The sequence below is a fragment of the Gymnodraco acuticeps genome, unplaced genomic scaffold (genome assembly GCF_902827175.1).
Source record: "Gymnodraco acuticeps unplaced genomic scaffold, fGymAcu1.1, whole genome shotgun sequence".
Lineage (NCBI taxonomy): Eukaryota > Metazoa > Chordata > Actinopteri > Perciformes > Bathydraconidae > Gymnodraco > Gymnodraco acuticeps.
This window is the reverse complement of record NW_022992084.1, coordinates 175,222-198,221: the sequence shown is the minus strand read 5'-3', so window position 1 is coordinate 198,221 and position 23,000 is coordinate 175,222. Positions and strand designations below refer to the sequence as shown.

At 41.8% G+C, this 23,000-nt stretch overlaps 1 protein-coding gene across 1 annotated transcript in view; it reads left to right on the top strand.

Annotated features, from left to right (window-relative positions):
• The window catches only part of snd1 (staphylococcal nuclease and tudor domain containing 1), a 198,493-nt gene that overhangs the window by 35,736 nt on the left and 139,757 nt on the right, over window positions 1-23,000 (top strand). Inside the window, exons 12-15 of the mRNA XM_034202506.1 lie at window positions 2,048-2,148; window positions 5,850-5,960; window positions 7,513-7,585; window positions 16,113-16,254. Coding sequence (XP_034058397.1) covers window positions 2,048-2,148; window positions 5,850-5,960; window positions 7,513-7,585; window positions 16,113-16,254 — 427 coding nt within the window. The remainder of the gene's footprint in view (window positions 1-2,047; window positions 2,149-5,849; window positions 5,961-7,512; window positions 7,586-16,112; window positions 16,255-23,000) is intronic.

Sequence of the window (23,000 nt, the reverse complement as noted above, 5' to 3'; positions counted from 1 at the left end):
TTGAGTATTTTTATTTTATGTTACCTCATACTTTTACTCTAACATTTGGAAGCCACTTACATCCACTTCATCTTTTTGGAAAAAGTAGTTAATAATAATAATAATAATAATAATAATAATAATGCATCAAAACAATGTATCCAGTCACTTAACATGTGTGATTTTAAAATGGGACATTACGCAAAATAAGTACTCGTACTTTTGGACTTTGACTTGTAACAGAGTATGCATTTCAAATTGTACTTAAAAAACGTCCATATAAAACTGTTATTACCCGTTCAAACATTTTACAAACATGTCTCCCTGTGCCTCCGCCTCACGCTCCTCTGGGGGGGTTCTTTATAGATAGCTTCGCCTTATCAGGGGATCGGAGGAGAAAGGGTCTGGAAAGCCTCTAATCTAACATCGCTTGGTCAAAGTTTATAATCTGTCATCACCCCGCTTAATGGGGAACTACTGGTTGCAGAGCTTCTTGTATTATTTGTGTGTATGCTTTTTCATTTTTTCCCATTTAATTTCATCTAATGTTGTCCTCTCGAAGCCAACTTGCATTCTTCCTGTTTTTCATTGCTTTGTTTGTACCACTTTTCAATTACCCACGCCTGGCAATGCTCAGCCATTAAACTGAAATGTAACCAAGAAGAGCCCAAATGGGTTTTTTCTCTCTTCATTTGAACGGCTTCACTTTTCAATAAAGCTGAATAGACATGAAACTGTCACTATAGGGTTACGAGGAAATGAACAGCTTTGATGTGGGAGTGAGGATCAAATAATTTCCTTCAAGACAATGAGGATGGGTTATTTGCATGGTTACAAAATGAATGACTTTGGCAACGAGGGTATTGCATAATATTCTACGGCTGACGAGATCACAAACCAATTCTGTTACTGATTGTACGACAGCATTTGATGGCTATTCATTTACATTACACTGCGAGGGGATATTTATTTTGTAAGCTAATACTGTTAGGATTATAATGGTGTCTCATAAACGTTGAATAAAATGTGTTGGGTTGCATATGCTACTGCTAAATGACTACTTTAATTATGATTTAGCTAGATATATCCTTTCCTTCATGTGAACATCAAAAAACGTTCTCAATCTTAAACCTTTTCATTTTTGGGCTGTAGAAGTTTCCGATACTCTCGTGTATGTATGGGCGCAGTCCTCCATCATCCATATCCTGGTTTATTTTTTCTTTTCTGTCTGCTCTTGAAAAGCAGGCGCCACTTCCAGCTGAACGCCACACTACGGCACATCTATTCTGCGTTGACAGGAGCTCTTCTCTCCCCTTGCTCCCGTCACCATGTTCCCATCCCGTCCATCTAGTGACAAGCCGGCGTCGCTGCGTGTCCTGCTCTTTCATGTCCCTGTAATAGGCCTGTCTGCATTGTCTCTATTTAACTTGTGTCTACGCTTTGATCCACTGCCAGATCCCTACTTTTTTACATTTGTTTATCTTCCATCACACTTGCTTGTCCCGTATATCTTAAACCTCCAATAGTGTGTAGATATACAGCTGCATCCCTGCTGTTAGCGTCGTCTGTCTGCATCTGGCCCACAGAGCAGGCTTTCCCCGTCACATCCCTGTGGATATATATATATATACACACACACACACACACACACACACACACACACACACACACACACACACACACAGCTGGGTGACAAAAATGTATCTTCAGGGTGGGTGGATTGGAGTCCATCCCCAGGGAGCTGTGCAGTGTAGGGTCATTTGGGTTCCATCAATGTTCCCTCTGTGTGTTTGTGTGTATTGTCCCAAACACCCACAGTGTGTTAATAGCGCTCCCCTAGGGACATCTACAGTGCTCCATGATGTGATTCACACTGACTGGGGATGACCTTGAGAACTAGGACACACACGCACACACACACACACACACACACACACACACACACACACACACACACACACACACACACACACACATTTCAGAACACATTTTACCGTTACTGTTGCTACTCTTTCTCAGTACTTGTTGCATGTTTTTTGAATTCTCTTCTCTTGCTCCGCTCCTTTAGGTCAATGTGACAGTTGATTACATCAGAGCAGCTACCGGCCCGGGAGAAAGCACCCCCGCATTCTCCGAACGCACCTGTGCTACAGTCACTATTGGCGGCATGTAAGTACCACACTGAATAATCAACTTTCATTAAGTGTAGTCTATTCAGGATATTTCTCTGTGCTAATTGTATTTATAAAAAAAAGAAGATAAAATATACTTTATTGATTCGAATTTGTGACATTTTCTCGTCACAGCAGCAGGTAACAAGGCATTGCACACAATGTGAAAAGTACAAAAAAAAACAGACATAAACATAAAATATAAACATCTCAAAATAGAAAATAAAACCGAACTTAAAAGTAGATATAAACATATTGACCAAATGAAGGGCCAGTTACAGCTAACAAAATATAAAAGTAGGACATTATTAACATTGAGTGTGCAAGAAATAAATCTAAATCAATGTACAAGGTATAGTGTAAGGACATTTTACTCAGGTGGACATCTTATGGTAATGATTTAAAAGAGCTCACTCTTCATGTAACTCTTTATATTTTCTATTTGCGGTACACGCATGCACTATTTTGTTGTACAATTGAACTTCCTTGTTTATTTTCTTTAGTATATTGTGTGTTGCACTGTTAGAGGAGCCTCGGACATTTTCGTGGCAATCACCTGCACTGTGGCTATTTGATAATAAAGCCTTAGAATCCTTTTGAATCTTAAAAGCACAACATATAGGATTTCCCTTAAAACAATGTAAAGATAATAACAAAACGTACCCCTCCAGAGGCCTGTACTACGAAGCTGGTTCAACCTAACATGGATATGTTTGAGTTAGCCGGTTGGCCTAATTCAAAACAAAGCCGCTCTCGCTAAACTGTCCTACAATGCTGGCTATCAACTCGTTTGCTCAAGCCAGCCGTGTCCTATCTGGTTAGGTGCGCGTTCACATAAAAGCGGTGGTATCTGGAGCATTCGACCAATCACAAACATGGAGAAGCGTACTGACAGCGCAGCGTCATACTTCCTGAATGAAAAGTCAACTATAATATTAGTCAAATATGAAGAAGTTAAACTTTAAACATCCATGACTTAAACACTTTATCCAGGATAAAAGCCACATAGCTGCACCTGCAAGGTGAATACAGCTGGTAACAGAAAAAGTGTTTGAATGCGTACATTAACAGGTTTATGATATCACTGGCCCGTCTAAAACACGATCTGACTTTAATTACATTTGACTCGAGTGTTTCGTCAACTTAATGTGTTGCTTAAAATACAGTAGGTGACACTGTGAGTGTTGCACGGCCAGATACGGCTCAGCTGACTCAGATAAGGAAATATATGATACATTATGATGTGATATGATGTGATATGAATGATAATGGGACACATCGACTTCTGCACTCACAGTGCCGCGGACTGTAGGCTATGTAATGTTACTTTGATCCGGTTACTTATGTTATGGCAGATATTTAATTATAACATAATAGTATAATAATAGTTATAATAGTCAGATTGCTCTGAAGATGGGAGGTGATATTCTATTCATTTTCACGTTCACACAGTCGGTGATTTTGGCCGGCCGTCTTTCCTGCAACGGCAGTTTAAACTGTATTTCCTCCGCACACTGAGCTCTGATTGGTCAGCAGGCGTGGTAGCTTTCACTGAGTTGATCTCTTATCCTGGAACCCATCCTTCTTCGGAGCACAGACTAGGTTCCAGGACAAGTCACCATGGAGATCTAGCTCGCTAAAAAGTGAACCAGCTTCGTAGTACCGGAAACCCCGAGTTTTCCCTGAAGTTAGCTGGATAAGCGAAAATCCTGCTTCGTAGTATACCCCCCCGGTCCCCAATCTTAAGCACCCATGCTAGAGGAAATAGCATTATGAGACTGCAACCAACAAATCCTACATATTGTGCCTTTAAAACTTGAATTAACGTTATGTTACCAATAAGCTGCACTTACACGGATATCATACAGCATCTAATTGTCAGCGTAGGGGGCTTCACTAGCACATTAATTTTAATTACAACAGCTGTGTCCCTTTTTGTAAAACCTAATTCTTCAGATGTAAAACAACATAAAATAGACAAAATTGTAAATGCTCAGAACTTGTAATCTCAGCATGAATCACAAAGTAAGCTGAAAAGGCTTCTTTGTGTTTCCATTTTCACAGGAAGTGTCGCCTGAGTGCAAGCAATTATTTTCTATCTACAAACAACCCTTTGAGGGAATCTGGTTTATCTGTCAGAAACACGGACTTTCCACAGTACCACAGATCTTCTGTTATTAAAATTACTCAGAGGTTTAAATGTAATCAAAACCGGATGGGATGCCGCGTGACTTGAAATAAACCATCAGAAGTCCGTTCTCGCCCCAAAAAGTAGTTAAAGGCCACACTTATCTTCTGCGTTCTTCTGTCTGTCTGGCTCTATGGCGCAAAGCAGAGTTATTTGCACATGATACAAATGGATCCCTGTTGGTCATCAACAGTCATGTATCTGCATGCATACACAAAGGTCAGGACCCGACCTCGTGACCAGTCAGTTCCTCCCCAGCAGTAGCCAGCTGCACCCGCCACTCCGCTCCACAGTGAACAGTTGGCATGCCCCCCCCATGAAGGCTGAGGTCAGGGGGGGGCAAATGTTTTCAACCTTTTACGTCATATAGTGTATTAAATATATAATTTCTCTGCTTGTGGTAAGAGAGTTAGTTCTTGGCAGCGCATCTATGAGAAGAAACGGGCTCTGCTTGAGATTCATTAAGCTGTGTGAAGTCATAAAGGCTAACCAACCAGAAGAAGACAGGAAGTAGGGGTGAGCGATATCACCCTTAAATCATTTCACCACATTTGTGATTATTCTTGCAATCACAAATCAATTTACAATATGCCAAAAATACTGAGTTTTTAAAATAATGAATTATTCATTATTGAAGGACCCACACAATTTCATTAGAATATGTCTCTAAAAAAGAAAAAATCCCAAATTGGGATCAATAAAGTATATCAGATTTGATAGTTCTTTGTGTCCACATTACAGAAACAGTATGCTTCAAATATTCTGCAATAGCTAAACCAAATCAATCTCTGTTTTTAATTACCGTTTCTGTAAGTGCACATTGAATGTTCTTTTAACCTCCATAATATTTATATATTTACTATTTTGTTAGCTTTGCTTTAAATGATTTTAATAATAACTGTATTATCTGCTGGAATACCCCCATCAGGAAGTCCTCCCTGTATTATATCCCATACCCAATGATTCAAAATGTCCTTTTCTCATTTATTTCCGCTCTCTCTTTAAAACAACAAATCCAATTGAGTGTGAAGTGTTGATGTAGGAAAAGGGTCAGAGAAAACATTTGATTAGAGACAACAAAGTCTATAATATCATCATGCCTGCAAAATGGAGACAGAAAAATGCACTTAATGACACAAACTCACTTTTGAAGAGTTTACTTTATTTCTTTTGTCCGCACATCAACCAGAACATTGATGTCCACGGGCTAGCCACTAAGTGCTGCACTAAGTACAACAATACTCTCCTCTTTCTGCCCTTCATCCTTTCTTCTTCAGTACATCCATAACGCAGCGAGGAAACGGTTAGTCAAGTGTGCAATGTCAACATTTAAGTGACCTTTGTTCATTTGCTAAGCCACCGTTAGGATTCGTCATGGTTTTTCTTCCCCCCGTTGAGCTGGCTTACTTTAGGATTCAGTGTGAAGCCGAGCCGTTTTGCTTGTTGGTTTTTATTAAAGTAATCTCTCTCTCTCTCTCCCCCCCCCCCCCCCCCCCCCCCTCTTCCTACAGTAACATAGCCGAGGCTCTGGTCAGTAAAGGCCTGGCCACATGCATCAGATACAGGCAGGATGACGACCAGCGCTCCTCCCACTACGACGAGCTGCTTGCCGCAGAGGCTCGGTGAGCCACACACACACACACACACACACACACACACACACACACACACACACACACACACACACACACACACCCACACACACAACACACACACACACACACACACACACACACACACACACACACACACACACACACACACACACACACACACTCCTTCCATCTCCCTTTCACCTGAGCCTTAAAGACAACATGTTGCACACTAATCTCTTACACAAAACATTTTTACACAATCACTCTGCCATCCACGATTTCTGCATGACCTTGAAAAATGTTGCTGTTTGTAAGAGGACATTAATTGTTATGACCTTGAGGCTTTTTTTTTTTTCTTCCAAATTACTTTAGCTATTTCATCCAACATGGCAACTCTAAATAATAATTATTACTCTATAAATATGATTACAGGCACCATCATAGGTCACAGCTCATCACAGATCCACAGAAAAGATGTTATTGCTCTCACACATGCACACATCTTTCCCCCTTTTATCATTATTTGATACATATAAACATACATGCCTATACATGCAGCTTCCCAAGCGCTCTATCAGAGGCTCCCTTTACACAGGCCCTATGAACATAAGGATATGGAGGTGCAGTGGAGAGATTTAGTACAGGCTTTATTGCTCTGCTATAGATTAAGATCTGCTGGCTATAGGTAGAGCAGATGCAGCCCCAGCCTCCTTTTTATTGGACTCTTCCCCCCCCCCCCCCCCCCCCCCCCCCCCTTCCTCCCATGCAGTGTCACCGCCCAGCCGCCCTCCTTTTTCTACTCTCACCTCATCTTTTTTGTTGCACATGTTATCCTTATTTCTCCTCCTTTTTCAATGTTGTCCTTCTTTGGCCTGGCTCGCCTTCTGTGTCTCTCCCACTTCTCTATCTCTCTTCCTCCCCCCCTTCTCTCTGTCCCTGGCGAGGTGTTCTTAGAGTTGATGAGAGGTTTCTGTCTATAGCCTCCATTTGTATTTTTAGTTCCCGTTGCAAGAGGTCAACGACCTGCAGTCTTCTATAAACCTCCTCCAGGCTATTAAACGCGCTTATATACACGCTCTGCATAAATGCACACGCTCCATCATAGAGTCAATGACCTGCTTCCCAGTGACCCATAGGTGGCATTATCCCACCCCTCAACCACAGTAGTCATCTTCATCTCAGCCGGCCCTTGAGGCTTTTTAAAGCGCCGGTCACTAGCACCAGTGATCATCGCTAAAGCCCTCGCCGGCACTATACAAGCAACCCATTTCTCCCCATCCTTCCATTCTAACAATAATTTCATCTTCATCATCATTTCTTCTCCACCATTTCCACTTTCATCTCACGCCCATAGATTATCTGGGCGGGAAAAAACCATCCCCCTAGCACTTCCCGTAAAGCCATAATGGCATTTCAGCAGTAGGGAAAAAAATGGTTTGAATTGACTTCTTCACAAAGCCACAATGGCTCCCTCTTTGTATCTACTGTGATTACTCAAAGAGCTCCCATTTCTCAAGGTCTGCTTGGCCTGCAGCATTATGCTTTCTCCATGTGTTATGATGATGTTTGTGGTTTGTAGGGCCATCAAGAACGGGAAAGGGCTGCACAGCAAGAAGGAGGCTCCCATCCACAGAGTGGCTGATATCTCTGGGGTAAGTGTCTCATTTGGTTATGTATGCACAGGTTTTCTTACACAAGAGAATAAAAGCTTATCCAGGGTCAGAATCCTAAACAAATGTATTGCAAGGTGCGTTTACACATACAAGGAATTTGCTTTGGTGTATGATGGTGCAAACATAAGAAAATACATTGTAAGAGAAGGTTACAAATATAACGATTTAAAAAAATATATATTTAGCATTACAAAAGAATAAAGACAAGTATTCACATCAAATTTAAATATACAAAAGAAAGGTAAACAAATGAATATATGACAAACTTGTATTTTAAAGTAAAGGGCTGGGCAGAGATGTGCAACATTTATTCAGGGAGATGAACATGGCTCACCGTATTTAAAAAGAAAAGGACAATATGTTGTTAACATGGTGTGCATTATGATGTGTTGCATGATGTGTAACTGAATGAGCATCTCTCAAAATGCACTTTTTTTTTTAAACTATGGACTCATTTACACACTCCAACCCCCATGACACTGAAAGATCATCGATGCCCAAAAGCTACCGCCATGTTCCGCCACATGCAGTAACTCTCAGGAGACGATCCATAATTCTCGGCTCGACACCCCTTCCCCGATCCTCACAGCCGGTTTCCTCATCTTACAGAAACTAAGCGGCCTCTAAAAATAATCAGCGCCATTAATAAAACCATCAGCGGTGCTCGGTCCTAGCTTGTTTACGTGTGCCCAGGGGCTTGATGGAGGCATCATTTGGCTAATGAAGCATGATTGGGAGTGCTCACAAAATGAACATTAGCGCGGGGAACCCATAAAATCTCTCAGTAACAAGTAATGGCCGATTGGTACGCATTGTTTCGAAGCGTGTGTTTGTTTTCACAACCATGATCCCCTTTGTGTTTTCTCTTCATCTCACGCTCACCATCTTCTTCAATCTTTAAAAGTCGGGCATGTTTGCGTTCAATTATTAATTGCAAAGACATTCCTGACAAGTTAATTTTCGAAAGGAACAATTTCCTTTTTCTGTCATTTTCACAAGAGATTTCGTCTTACATGGCTACAGGCTGTCCCAGTACACTTCTATACCCTAGTGCAGTCTTCATGAAGTCGCTATAGGCTGCATTGTAGCTGTCTAACATTGTCAAACTGAGTGGTTTGCTGAGATGAGCTCACATGGAGGGCAAGACAGTGTAAATGTGCTGATGACACACACACACACACACAACAACACACACACACCACACACACACACACACACACACACACACACACACACACACACACACACACACACACACACACACACACACACACACACACACACACACACACACACACACACACACACACACACACACACACCAGAGTTCCCGTTAGAATATTTTTCCGCCGGTCAACATGTCCGTTAAAGTTTAAATCTTCCGGACAACATTTGAAAAGTGCCGGTCAAATTTCTTCTTTGTTATTTATTGAGCTTTAAAACAAATTGAGATGATTCGATATTAAACAAACTAATTATAGTAGATTAACTACATTATTCAAAAGTGAACAGTAATTTACAATAACACGGGAATAATAAACGGAGCGCTCTCTCCCTCTCCTGACAGCCCGTCAGTATCGTGCAGCTCGCGGATCAGTAATGAGTGACCCGACAGTAAAACTAAACATATCTATAACTAGTTTAGGTAGTTTGAGAATTAAAATAGCTACGTTTGATATTCTAACCTGTGGTGTGTGTTTTGTTCCGCTCACCGCTGCAGGTGATTATGCAGAGCTGCGTGTCGACTCGTCAGCAGCAGCTGATCTCTCTCTCCCGTCAGATTTTACTCGCGTTTATGTCCATATCGATCAGATTTAGCTAGTTCTAGCTAATGATAGGACTACCTGCTTATTAAAAGACACCTAAACAATAAGCGTCGCTATGCAACCGGGTGAGGCCGCAAAATATAGCGCAGCATTATGCATTTGTTTACATGCCCACCGGAACCCGAGGCATTACAAACAGATCAACGCACAATCAACCCATACAGGACATCTCTTTCTCCACATTACGTGATAGACATTAGAATGGACTATTCTTATCTGTCACATACTCTTTTGTCTGTCACATAAGTGGCGCAACTGATGCAGTATTGCGCTAAGGGGAAATTATTTTGACCGGACGCTTTGACCGGAGAGATTTAGACTTGCCGGTGTCAGTACCAGATATGTTCGGGCTACCAGATATGTTTGGGTGTATTTCCGTCGCATCCGTCATCCGTCATATTCGTCATATTTTACGGCAATTCAAGAGGGCCATCACGGTCAAATTCCGAACATTTAAACATAGCCGACACTTCATTCTTTACTTTGTCCGTTACTATATGTAGAAGATTATACTTTTTCTCCGTCATGTTGTTTCCTTAGCAACAACTTCAAACAGGCATAGCCTACACTTCATTCTTTACTTTGTCCGTTATTATATGTAGAAGATATTAATTTTTTCTCCGTCATGTTGTTTCCATAGCAACAACTTCAAACAATAACAACTAACCGCTAGCCGCAAAGCTAGCATCACAGCCACTGCTCCGTTTTCGGAGACTTTGCACACGTTTTTCACAAACATTTTCACACGCTAGGAGTACTTCCAATAGCTTCGTCTTGATCTGTAGATGTGATTTGATGTGTCGTGTGTCCCCCAACTCCTCTCCAAAGTTCAGATATTTAATAAAATACTCAGGGGAGTTTCCTGAATTTTCATGCCCAAAGCCAAGCACTAGGCCCTGGGTAAATTTAAGAGGCTGATCTCGGGCACTTTTGTCCACTTTCCCTGGTGGCCGAAACTCAAGCCAGACATCCCTGGAATCGTCTCAGAGAGTAGATGATCAGTGGGGCCTTGTTTTTACTGAATGATGTGTTTTTTTATGGGGAATTCAAATATGAGCTTATTTTTAGGATTTTCGGAGACTTTGCACACGTTTTCACAAACATTTTCACGCTAGGAGTATGGGAGTACATCCATTCGCTTCACCTTGATCTGTAGATGTGATTTGATGTGTCGTGTGTCTCCCAACTCCTCTCCAAAGTTCAGATACTATATACAAATACTAAAAGGTAAATAAAACATTAAACATAATGACAAAATAACAACCTGAAATATATGTATTCTATCTACACATTTCGTAATTATCTAATCTAGTGGCCTTATAAAAGTGTTGGCTAAAGTAACGTAGAATATATATTTGTTTTAATTGTAAATAATTAGAAACATTATTTATGTGCACAAGTACATGGGACCCCACCATAGCACCCCACACATAACAAGCTGTCCCGAGTTCCTCCGGCTGCAGTTCCGCAGACGGCCGGTGTGTGGCAGCAGAGCGCTGGGAGCAGAGGGAGGTGAGTATATGACGGATATGACGGATGACGGATGCGACGGAAATACACCCGAACATATCTGGTAGCCCGAACATATCTGGTACTGACAGCCGGTCTTCAGCATATTTTACCGGTCATAGTCCGGTAATTACCAGCTAACGGGAACTCTGACACACGCACGCACGCACGCACGCATACACACACACACAAAAAACTATAACGGCCATCAATGCTAGCTAGGTAACAAACAATTCTTAGTTTTAACAATACATTTTCTCACCAATTCAGTGGCTTTCTGCTGCTTTCTACTGCCAGAATACAACAAATTCCTTGTTCAATACATTTTTTTTTTTTAAAGGAAATGATTTACAACACCCTTTTATTGAGTAAATGTTTGAACTTAGCAAGCCTAAACTCTGTCACAACATTCAAAAAATTGATTGAAAAGAGATCACCAATATTGCAATTCAAATCTCTATTGTGACAATATGATATTGCAATGATATAAAACAACAAAAGTAACACAAACGCTTTGACATTATTTCATTTCTAACCTTTTTAAGAGCCTTTTATACATCTCTCTACTTCCACCAGCCATCTCCTTATACATTTTCATAAGCCACTACATGATCTACAGTGAATGACTCAAAATTGAACTTGAGAAACATTAGCATCTCATTGTCTCTCCCACAGGAGCTCTCTTGTAGTACTTAGACTCGTAGGCTCTAGAGAGACATTTGGTTAAATTAATCAAGCCCTCTTTTTCTGTATCAAATTGTAGCTCCACCAGATTTGCCGGTCATGCACAAGCCCTGCAGGTTGCTGTTTAAAGTGTCATCAGCCCACGTTGGAACAGAGGCATTCAGCCAAGTTATTAAAGCTCTTTAGCACCAACAGGACTTTAGTGTCCGGCTAATAACACCGACACGGCTCTGCATTACCGCTCTCAGATGTTCTGCTGTTCCACATTGTCATCATCGTAATCTCGCTGCGCGTTATTGTGTCAGCAGGACAGATACATTCCCGGACCTTGTAAAAAAATAATTATGACAGGGAATTGTTGTGCTGACTGAGCAGCCCTGTGCTTTTTCTTCAGGGGTTTATAAGTGCATTTTACACTTATAAACCCCTACAACTTAACTGACCACTTTCTATGTGCAGCAGCAATGAATATATGCAGGGAGAGGGAGGTGCTCAATAATTAACTTCAATAATAAGAAAAAGCAATATATACAACACCAGACATCTCGCTCATTAAAAACTGTCTTAGTATTGCTAAGAACTGTCTCAAGATTTCAGCACCAGACTATAGACAATGGCTGAACGCACATTAATAATGTGAAATAAACAACACTTAAATAAGACTTTAGTTACACTTGGAGTAATAATAATACAATTAGTACTTTTACTCAAGTACACAATCTGAGTACTTCTCACACCTTTGGCGGCAAGTATAAACATTTCAAATTTAAAATCAACATCAGCAAGTATATACAAATTCACAATAGAAAGGACATAAATCAGTATGTAAGTACTACACAATACAAGGATAATATTGAATAAATTACCCTTTAAAGGAAGACATAAAAGTTATAAGAAAAAAAACTGTCCCAGTAACCGAGCACACACTTCACATTTTAGCATGATTTTGCTGCGTCATGCATTTCTCTGTGTGTGCCCATCGAAACCCTCCCCTTATTAGTGCCAGCCCCGTCAGTGGTGTAGGTCAGTGCCATTATGAGCAGCTCCTCCTCTCTCCAAGTATTCCCAATAGGACACCCAGGATTTGCTGCGCAGTCCAGGATTGTTGCCAGTAGGAGTGTGTGTGTGTGTGTGTGTGTGCGCACCAGTTGTTTGGTTAGGCTAATGTAATGAGCATTCTAAAAGGACCAAAATAGCAACATTGCCCCCCTTCCTTTCCCTCTTTCTTTTCCCTTTCTTCTCTGTGCTACACGCCCACACACAACTGTACGCGTGCAGCCCCCCCCCCCCCTCATAGAAATACACACTACCATACGTCAGCATCCTTCAGCTAGGTTTGCTGAAAGGGATTATGTACATTGAGTGGGATGCAGTCACAAATAGCGCAGAGATAGGTTTATAAACGTACGGTGTAGGAGATGAACAGAGGTGGTGGGAGGAGAGTGGATAAAGCACTTGACTCACCTCGTACCTCTAAAGGTTGCATAATGAGGTCCTCTCTCATGTCTCTTCCTTTTTTTTTTTCTTGAACCAAGTTAGACTGCACGGCCCACTCACTGCAGGTGCTGTGAATGTGTTTGTGTGAATGTTTGCTTCTGTTGTCTCCCACTCGAGAGGCTATTTCGGACCGCAGTGGGTGGAGTTCAGGTGGTGCTTCTTATGGCTAAAGCACGTACCCTTTTGCTCACAACCGCATGTGTTCTAGTCCCACCGGTGACTCGGGATGCATCGGTCTCTCCTGCTGTTGCTGTTTTGTGTCGTCAACTAACACTAAAAAAAAAGAAAACTCCCAAAAATGTCCTATCAAGGATTTCTTAAAACGTAGAAACCTTATTTTGTTGGATCTGACTTTCCTAGTTTGAACTTCACTCCGATCACTGCCACACGCAGACACATGCAGACACATGCAGACGCGCACGCACACACACTCTTCCCTGGTCCACGACTCATTGTTGTCCCTAAATGCTCACGTATTCATTTATTTTTTATCGAGACCGAATCTGCCACTGCACCACCAGCTCTGCCTTGAGCATAATTTAGCTCTGCTTGTAATTTTGGCACGGGCACAACACAACAACCTAGTGACTCACTGTTGCAGACAGAGACGGAGGCAGGAGGGGAGAGAATTTATTTAGCAGACGTGTCACAGAGGAGCGGACTTCATTAGGCCAGAGTAAGATTTAAAGATTCCTGATAAAAGCCTGCAGATCCCGTCGTCAATTAACATATTACGTTTGTCTTTTTTATTTTGTCTCATTTCATTAATTTGTTTTCTGTCGGTGCTGTATACGTGTCACACATTTGGTATCAAATAATTATGTTTTATTTTTGTGTCCAATAACTTGAAAAACTCAATTTGATATCCACGTTGTTTTTCTTTTATACATAATGAATGCATCTGATATCAAATATTGTTCACAACAGTGTTTCCGCCAGGGGGGCGTCTTGCCGTCATTTAGCCTTATTCAGCTCGGAACGCCCTGAACTCGAGCCGAGGGCGTCCAAAGAAAAAATCGCGACGAAAAAGGACAAGGACATCCCTCTGTTGGAGGGGCAAAGGAGCCTGGTGGGATTCTTTTCGGAGTATTGAAGATCGTTTCCCCGACATCGGCCTCTTTTCAGCTTTTCGTTACTTGGACAACACGGTGCCAGCCACAGGACAATACGGAACGTGCACGATTCTGACGCGATGAGCGGTGGAGCACGCGCGTGAACTGAGAGCACCGGAGCCTCGCAGCGGCGAAACTGAGGCTCCGTGATAATATCTGTGAAAGAGCTGGCTCTTCTTATGGCGCGTTTCCACTGCAGGCCTCGCTCGGTTTGGTTAGGCCTTATTAGGCCCGGCTCACTTTAATGCTGCGCTTCCATTACAGTTTAGGAACTGGGACAGTTACTATAGTAACGCAGTGTAGGCGGAGCCGTGACGTCATCTTCAATGAGAGCCCCAGAAAAACAACACAGCCGTTAGCTCTTAGCACTCAGAGCTCACAGCTCTTCATATCTGTTCAGAAACTAGACAAAAGTTAAACAAGTACAAACCACAGACTGCCTGTGTCATGGCGAATACAGTCGCTGGTTTATTTATTTCTGTATAGGCCGTTGTTGTGAGTGTGGACGGTCGGAGCATATATAACGTTAGCTTAGCCAAGCTCCATTTAGAAAACACGCATTTTAAAAGGGTTTTTCGCCTGCCGTCTGTCTGCAGACTTGTCAAAGCATTAATTCATGGTTTTTACTAACCGGTATCAGTATGTTGTTACTTCGGCATCATTTTGAAACGTGTATTACAATTAAATCACGGTCAAATATGTTCATCTTGTTGTAGTTGTAGCCCCCTTGCCAGCGATTCTCTCTCTAGTTTAGCATACTCAGCCGACTCAGCCTGGTTGTTCCTGGCCCTAGAACCACGATTTAGTCGGGCCAGAAAAAAGGTGAAAAAGTAGCCCCGGGCCAAAACTAGGCCAAGTGGAAACGCAACCAAAAACGGGCCCCGCACGGCTCGGCACGCTTAAAGCGAGCTACCCGCTGCAGTGGAAACGCGCCATTAGTGAGCCGAGCCAAATGATCCGGCTCACTAAAAAGAGCCGTAATTCCCATCACTAACGTAAAGAGATATTATCTATAAGGGACGGCTCAATTCAAGTCACGTGACACAACGTGATGTCCCCCCCACCGCTCTCGGGGTGGATGCCAAGATTGGTGTCATACATTTACACATATTTAGATTTTGGGGCCGATCAAGTGGGTGGGGGGCTATGGGGATCTTCCATTTAAAGTGAGTGATGTTTAAAACTCAGTTAATGGGGCTCATTCACTGGCGCTTCCACAAACAACAACCAACATAATTATTACATTCAAATGAAGTACATTATTCAAGTTTACATTAACTTTGGATAATAACACGGGAGAAATGAGTGGAAGCGCTCTCTTTTCCTCTCTCCCTCTCTCCCTCTCTCTCTCCTGACAGCCTGTCAGTATCTCATGCAGCTCACTGATCCAGTAATGAGTGACCCGAAAGTGAAGAATAAACATATTTATAACTAGTGTAGCTTGTTCCAGAGGTAGATAAAATAGCTAAGTGTGTTAGGTCTAACTCTTACTGTGTGTTTTGCTCCGCTCACCGGTCCGTCACAGCGGGTGGAGCTGCAGGATTTCTGCTTCACACACGTTGCATACCGCTATTTTATTGTCATTTTGGACACCTTAAAAAACTGCCAGACCGGTGAAGCCATTATGGCGAGCTTGTTTTGCCGCACACAGAGAAAAGTGTCATGTATTTTACGTCATGTGATCGGCTCTCCTGATCGGCCTTTACAGAGAGCAGCGATCGATCGGCAGAGGGTGAATATCGGCCGATAACGATCGGCGGCCAATCGATCGGAGCATCCCTAATTTAAATACCACGTCCTTATTTACTAGAGAGCGACAAAGCTTATAAAAGGGTCTTTCTTTAGGCATTATCTAACGTCTTTCTTTTTGTCCATCAGGATACACAGAAAGCCAAGCAGTTCCTGCCCTTCCTGCAGAGGGCCGGCCGCTCAGAAGCTGTGGTAGAGTACGTGTTCAGCGGCTCCCGCCTCAAGCTGTACATGCCCAAAGAAACCTGCCTCATCACCTTCCTCCTTGCCGGTGGGTAGAGCTTTTTCTTTGTCCGGTGTGAAGGTCACTTCCTTCTAACCCGTTCAATCTGTGCGTACAGGCATTGGTTGCTGTTATGTGAAGGTTCTTTGACATATCATTTAGTAAGAAAGTGTTTGTGTGGTGCAAAAATCCTCCACACTCTGACTTCTGCCGGATCAGAGCTCAGGCTTTCCTATCACCTCTCAGCAGGCAAGGCTTACGGGCCAAACGGTGTAGCTGGGTATGATCAGTGCTGGTAGTTACTAATGCATTACACATTATAGTTACTTTAAGTGTTGCCTTACTTTCCTTAATTATTCACTGCTGTAAATAACTAGTGACACTACTAGTTACATTACTTTTGGACTACTCTGTAACATCGCCAGAGATGCACCATAAATGAAATGACAAATAACCATATAAAGTTAAACCTCATTTATTCCAGATCAGCACAAATTCTTAATGTAAAAAGGACAATACTGAACACAGACCTCTGTTTCTGCTCTTTGTTTGATCATCAGTTTTATTTTGCTCAGTTTCCATGACACTGGTCCAGGTAGCTGGCAAATGTTTTCCTGTCTGATGGCGGCAGCCCCCCCCCCCGTTACCTTTATCTTGCTCAATATGATTGGGAAAGATGGCTATTCCACCGTCAAAACGGGCAACATCTCCTCCACGATGTAAGCTGCGACAAGCCTGTTTATCTCCGCTGTGAGAGTCTGTCTCCTCATCCATGAACTCACGAGTGTAGCGCAATCTTAAAGGGACGTTTGATTTACTTTTTCTGTACTCCCGTTAAAGTACTGCAAAAAACGAGATCATTTCATGCTTCGTAACTGTAATGTGATTACTGCTGTTGTCACCAGTAATGGGTTACTTTTCTGTGTTACAGACAAATGTGTTTTGATTACAGTAGCTCGTTCAACTCTCAGCAGGCAGGACTTGCTGGTCAAAGGCGAACGCTGATGCACAGACCTCAGACCCCCCTCTTTAAATAAACTCCAGGGTCTACTTGATACGTGTCTCCTTTGACGTCACCTTCCCTTCTCTGGCTCTCTGCCAGGTTAAAAAAGACTCATGCTCTGCTCTCCACGTCTTTTCTGTTTTACCGTGGTGGTCATCTTCATTAGGAGCTGGCCTCCGTGTCTAGGTAAAGAGCAATTTAAACTCCAGACGATGGGCAGCTACTATCAGATCAAATGCTGTTTCAGCTTGGTAAAACAGGTAGTGTTTTTGTATTGTGCCATCCCTATCTTAGGGAAAGTGTCCCTGTCTCAGGTGAAAGTTAATGTGTACCGCTTGGCTTCGTTCAACAGTTTATCATTCTTAACTGTCTTTGTCTTTGCTAGTCTCCTACCTGATGAGCACATTATGAATTGTAAAGAAAATGAGCTGCTACCATCAGTTGATTAATCGTTCAGTCAGTTCAATACATCACAATGGGTTATTAGAGATTATAATAAGCATTTACCGCTATTTTGTGACTAGACAAATCGATTATCTTTGAATGAATTAGCTGATTAACAGATATAACATCCAAGAACAGGCGTCTTCTTTTAGCATCACTCTTGTAGCATGAGACAATAACAGTAGCTGAGGGGTAAGATGCAGATGGGATGAAATACACACTGTTTGATATCAGGTCTAGTCATTTATTCTTCGCTCCTCGACCGCTTTGACAGTTTGCACTAGCAATAAAAACACTGAGACTGTATCTTTGGCAGCCAACAATGATTTGCACATCCTTTCAGATCATGGCAATGGTGAGAATGTTTATCCCCTTCCACAACGGATGACACCCTTTGTTATAGTCGCCATAAAACCCGTTTCCATCCATCTCCATTTCAGCCCGAGCCATACTGTTCCTCTCCATTTCCAGCATGACAAACACCATACATTCCACACAAACACTCAGATTCAGTTTAATTATGCGTGGCTGAATTGTCCATGCATTCATTCATTTTTTTATTTGCTTCCGATTGTCTTTGCCGTCCGCTGGTGATTTTTGCGTAATTGCATCCCTTTCGTTCACTGCCTGCTACAATATGTATTGACATGACCCGAGACTGCAATATGGGACCATGCAATATTTTGCAAATGCTTGGTTGAAATGTCAGGTGTGTGTGTGAGCTGGCGTTTACTTTTGGAAGGGTTTTATTTAATCAAAGGTTATTAGAAAATGATAAGAAGCACATTAGAGCTGATGGCCTCGGAGCGTATTTGATTAAGGTCGTCGCCCAGAAGAAAAGATTCATCTGCTGAAAATGAGAAGACATATCTCGTCTTTTAATAAACACATTAGGCTGGATTAGCCCTGATTGATACACCTTATCCACTATATGTTCTGTATGCTTAACCTCTATTCCCATTAGAGTCCTTTATATCACAGGAAGGTGTGTAGGTGCTTTTATGTCGCCTCATTGTCATTCTTCTTTCAGATATGGGATGTTTACGAGATAAAATATTATATCTGGCGGGTCATAGCCTCTCTGTTTCGATGCATGTATGTTGCACGGTTTTCTTTATCTGATGAAAGCCTTTAACCATACATAAAATGATTCCTGTAGGCACAACATCGCCTTATTATCTCCAGCACCTCTAATCTCCAAGTGCTTCCTATCTCCTTTCACTTCCTCTTTCCTGTCAAAGTTATCTTTTCGTGTTTTATTCACCTATCTGCTCCGAGAGCTGTGTTTGAAATGACACGTACATGATAAATCGGCTGCTTCAAGCCTCTGTATATCTGTGTATGAAACAGCAGAAGCCCCCTTTGACCTTTTCCCTTCAAACCCTCTCGTAGCTTTGACGGATAATGAGGTGTGTTGAGAGCAGATCCGGTTATACATCTTTCAGATTTGCTCAATATTTTAAAAGTCAATCGGCCAATCTTTATAGAAGCGGCATTTCTGTTTGGATATAGTTAAATATGTCTAATTGAATACCAAATGTTGAAATCCTTGTAAATGTTGAATGGATAATGCAAACTCAAATCTATAATGCATTGTAAGCCCTCATAATGTTTTATAACCAGAGTCTAAGGCTATGACTTTAATATTTTAGATCAAATATCACAGTAGGTTATGATTGCACCATGCATTTTGTAACAAAGGTCATAAGCTGAGCCCCGTGCTTGATAATTGTACATTTCTCTCAGTAAACATTGACTACAGTCAAATGGAGAATATATTCAAACGGTGTCAAAACAAGTCCTGCATTACTCATCGGTTTCATTAGCCTCGGTTTCTTTATACTGTATTCATCACAGCCACATTTTTTATTCTTTAACAATGTCGTGGGAGGCCACTGAAGAACAAACTGTTTACAGTAGAGCTGCGAATGAAAGGCAGTAAAAAGATGTAACGCAGCAAGTCAAAATTATAATACCAAACACGCACCACATGCATCTTTTAATCTGATCCACCTGCTTGTTTAGCCAGCGGCGTCTTTTCTCCTTCTTTCAAACATATTATTTGTCCTGATTTGATACGGAACCCCCATTAATTGCTTTTCTTCCCCAGTGAGGAACCTCAAAGCCTCCCCTTCCTGATCCTGACTTTTTACTTGATGGATAAAGACATTGGTTATGAAAAAAAAAGAGGGGTGAGGAAACAAAGGGTAGCATGAGAAGCCTTTGCTTCAAAGCAGGCCGGAGGTGTTCTCCAGGACTTGAAGGAAGTTCCCTTTCCTCTGCTCCCACATCACCTCACCTTTCTTCTCCTCGCTCGCTGGCCCGCGCGGTGGCACTTCCGTATGCAAGTTTGATAAAGGGTAAGGGAGTCATCCTGCTTCCTTGGAGCAAAGGGATTTAAGAATGACGTGAAAGGGGGGCTAGAAGACTGATAAAAGGAGGAGGAGGTGAAGCAAGAGCTGTGGAGGCAGACAGGACAGGGGAGGGTAAAAGGAAAGACAAAAAAAGTCCAATCAATGTGGACATAGAGGCCCGTTGAAGCAGTGAAAAGTCCATAAAAGTTTACTAGCTTCAACAGAGTTTCCGATGGAGGCCACACCAGGTGGAGCGTACTTTTACATTTGCTCACAGAAGTGTGTTGAGCAGCAGTCTGTCGGAAAGATGAAACACCCATCGCTCGGACACAAAGATTTACAGTGTCAGCAAGAAGCCTTAGCCCCCTCGGTGTGTGGCTTAGTGCCGTTTGTCAGATTTTCTGTGATATGTGTGTGCGGCAAGTACACCTCCTGCAGTGAGTGACTGCTGGAGAGGCTTGAGAGGTGGCGCAGGACATTTTTAGACTTGTTCCCTGAAAATATGTCAGTGCAAGAAAAAGTTTAGCATAGTAGCAAGTGAGTCAGGAAAAGCCTGGAAATAAAATGTTATTGTGCTCCGCAATGACCCGTGTCCTTGAGTGTGACGGCGGCTCTGCATCTCATTGAGATTCACAGTTATTAAACACACTGAGGTCTTTGTTTTTTCGCCTTCAGACACATTTTATGTCCTGCCAGATAATAAAGTTGCTGGTGAAGAGGGAAATAACTTGTTTTAATTAAACTTAATTGGCATTTTTACCTTCATCATAAGCTAATCTTATAAATTATCCACCAGAGCTAATGCTCACATTTAGCCTACAACTAACTTTAATAAATAGCAAATCGAGTTTGATGTGCATAATGAATAATTAAATGTGAATTTCATTAAAGAAGCTTCTGTCTAGTGAAGGTGACATCTGACAGGTGCTCCAGTGTAATGGACAAACCTGTCACAGGCCTTATCATCATAAATGTCTTATTTTGTGAGTGCGTAACCTAAATATATACATTTTATTATGATATAAGACAGAAACAATTATAAATCTTCATATTTGAGAGGCCATGTGTTGCCCTTCCTGCATAAAAATAAGTTATAAGATGAATTGAATATCATTATAGTCGGCCATTAGTTCTCCGTAGTTTGACTTATGGATGCTGCTCTAATTTGCTATGCTTCCATCTAGTGAAGGTGACATCTGATATGTGCTTTAGTGATAGGCAATCCTGTCCCAGGCCTTGTTTAAGCCCACACCTCATTATTTGGGTTCCATTAGACCAGGGGTGTTCAAACGTTTTTCACCGAGGGCCACATACAGAAACATATACGAATGGCTGGGCCACTCACTAGAGGTATATAGGCTATAGCCTCATAAATTCAGTTATAAGTTAGCCAAATCAATCAAATGTAGGTAAATGATGCTTGTGAGTGTTGGCAGCTCATCCCTTAAAACAAAAGCCTCAGATTGATTATAATAAGGAGAAATAGGAAGGGTGTATTTCGAGCTTGTTAGGTAAATAACTCATTGGGCTTTTTTCTTATCAACTAAGATATGTTGGAAAATGTTTCTAACTTTTAATTGACTGAATTTATTTGAAAAGAGGTGCTATTAACTAGGGGTGTAACGGTTCACAAACATTTCAGTTCGGTCCATACCTCGGTTTTTAGGTCACGGTTCGGTACGTTTTCGGTACAGCAGAAAAATTATCACAAAAAAATATTTTTGAATTATTATTAAACTGAATAATGTATTCACTCAAATAAATACATAATAAAATAAACATTAAGGTGCAGCATTTCGATGAACTGAAATAATCTGTATTTGAACTGTACTGTACTAGTACCTAAGCAGCCAGTTTGACATTAGGACTTGCTTGTCATTGTATTTTCATGTTTTTTAAAGAAAAATGAACTTGTCCACATTGCTTGCCGAAAGGGCAGATCTGCTGGCACTAACAATGTCTCCTGCTGTGGAGAACACCCTCTCGCTAGGGACAGAGGTAGCAGATACAGCCAGGTAGCGCTTTGCTAACATGGCAACATAAGGATATTTGGCGTAATGTAACTGCGTAACCAAAATGTTCTTCAATGAGACTTCAATGATGCTGGAGGATTTTCGAGCTCAACTTTATCTGCGTTCGCCATTTCGACAGTCAAATTACTGACTAAATGTGAACGCATCCCTGTGACCAGCTCTCATAGCATGCCTCTCGTCCAATGAAATGACTTGGTCGCTCTATGACGCGTTGAACCCAATGTGAGCAAATTACACTGAGCACCTGAGATTACTTCCAAAAAGTTGTTCACGTTCTCGATTTTTTACGTTTAACGTTATATTCGTTCGGTACACACGTGTACCCAGCCGAAGGGCCCGTACAGAATAATTTCGGTACGAATACGTATACCGTTACACCCCTACTATTAACACATGAATACTACTGTGATATATTTTTATAGTTAAGAAGTACAATATAAGACGAGCACAAGTTTAATTTGTGGGCCACATTCAATTATACTTTTTTAATTTGCTGAGGGCCGATTCAAAATGGGCCATAGTTTGGACAACCCTGCATGAGACCATTCCAGTGGGTAGTCTTTGATTGAAAGTGTGTAAAAATATGCAGCAAAAATATAAAACAACAATAATGCTTTATTATTAGAAACCAAATATTGGCACAGATCTGGAGGAAAGGACGTAGCTTTGCAGAAGCCCGGTCCGAAGTAATGAGGCCCCACGTTAGAGCTGGAGTTAGATAATGGTGAGACAGAGCGATGGATCGAGAGGATACAAGAGAGACATAGTCAAACAATCCTAGGGTTTTCACTAACCGCATTTTCCCTCCGCCTGCCTCCCATTCACCCGCTCTAACCTCCATGTGTTGCCAAGCTGCATCTTTCACCCGCTGCTGAACTGTTCTGTTGGTAGTGACTCTACCCGGGGAGGGGGAGATGCTCATTAGGGCTGCAATGAACTACTTTATTTATTTTATTTAAT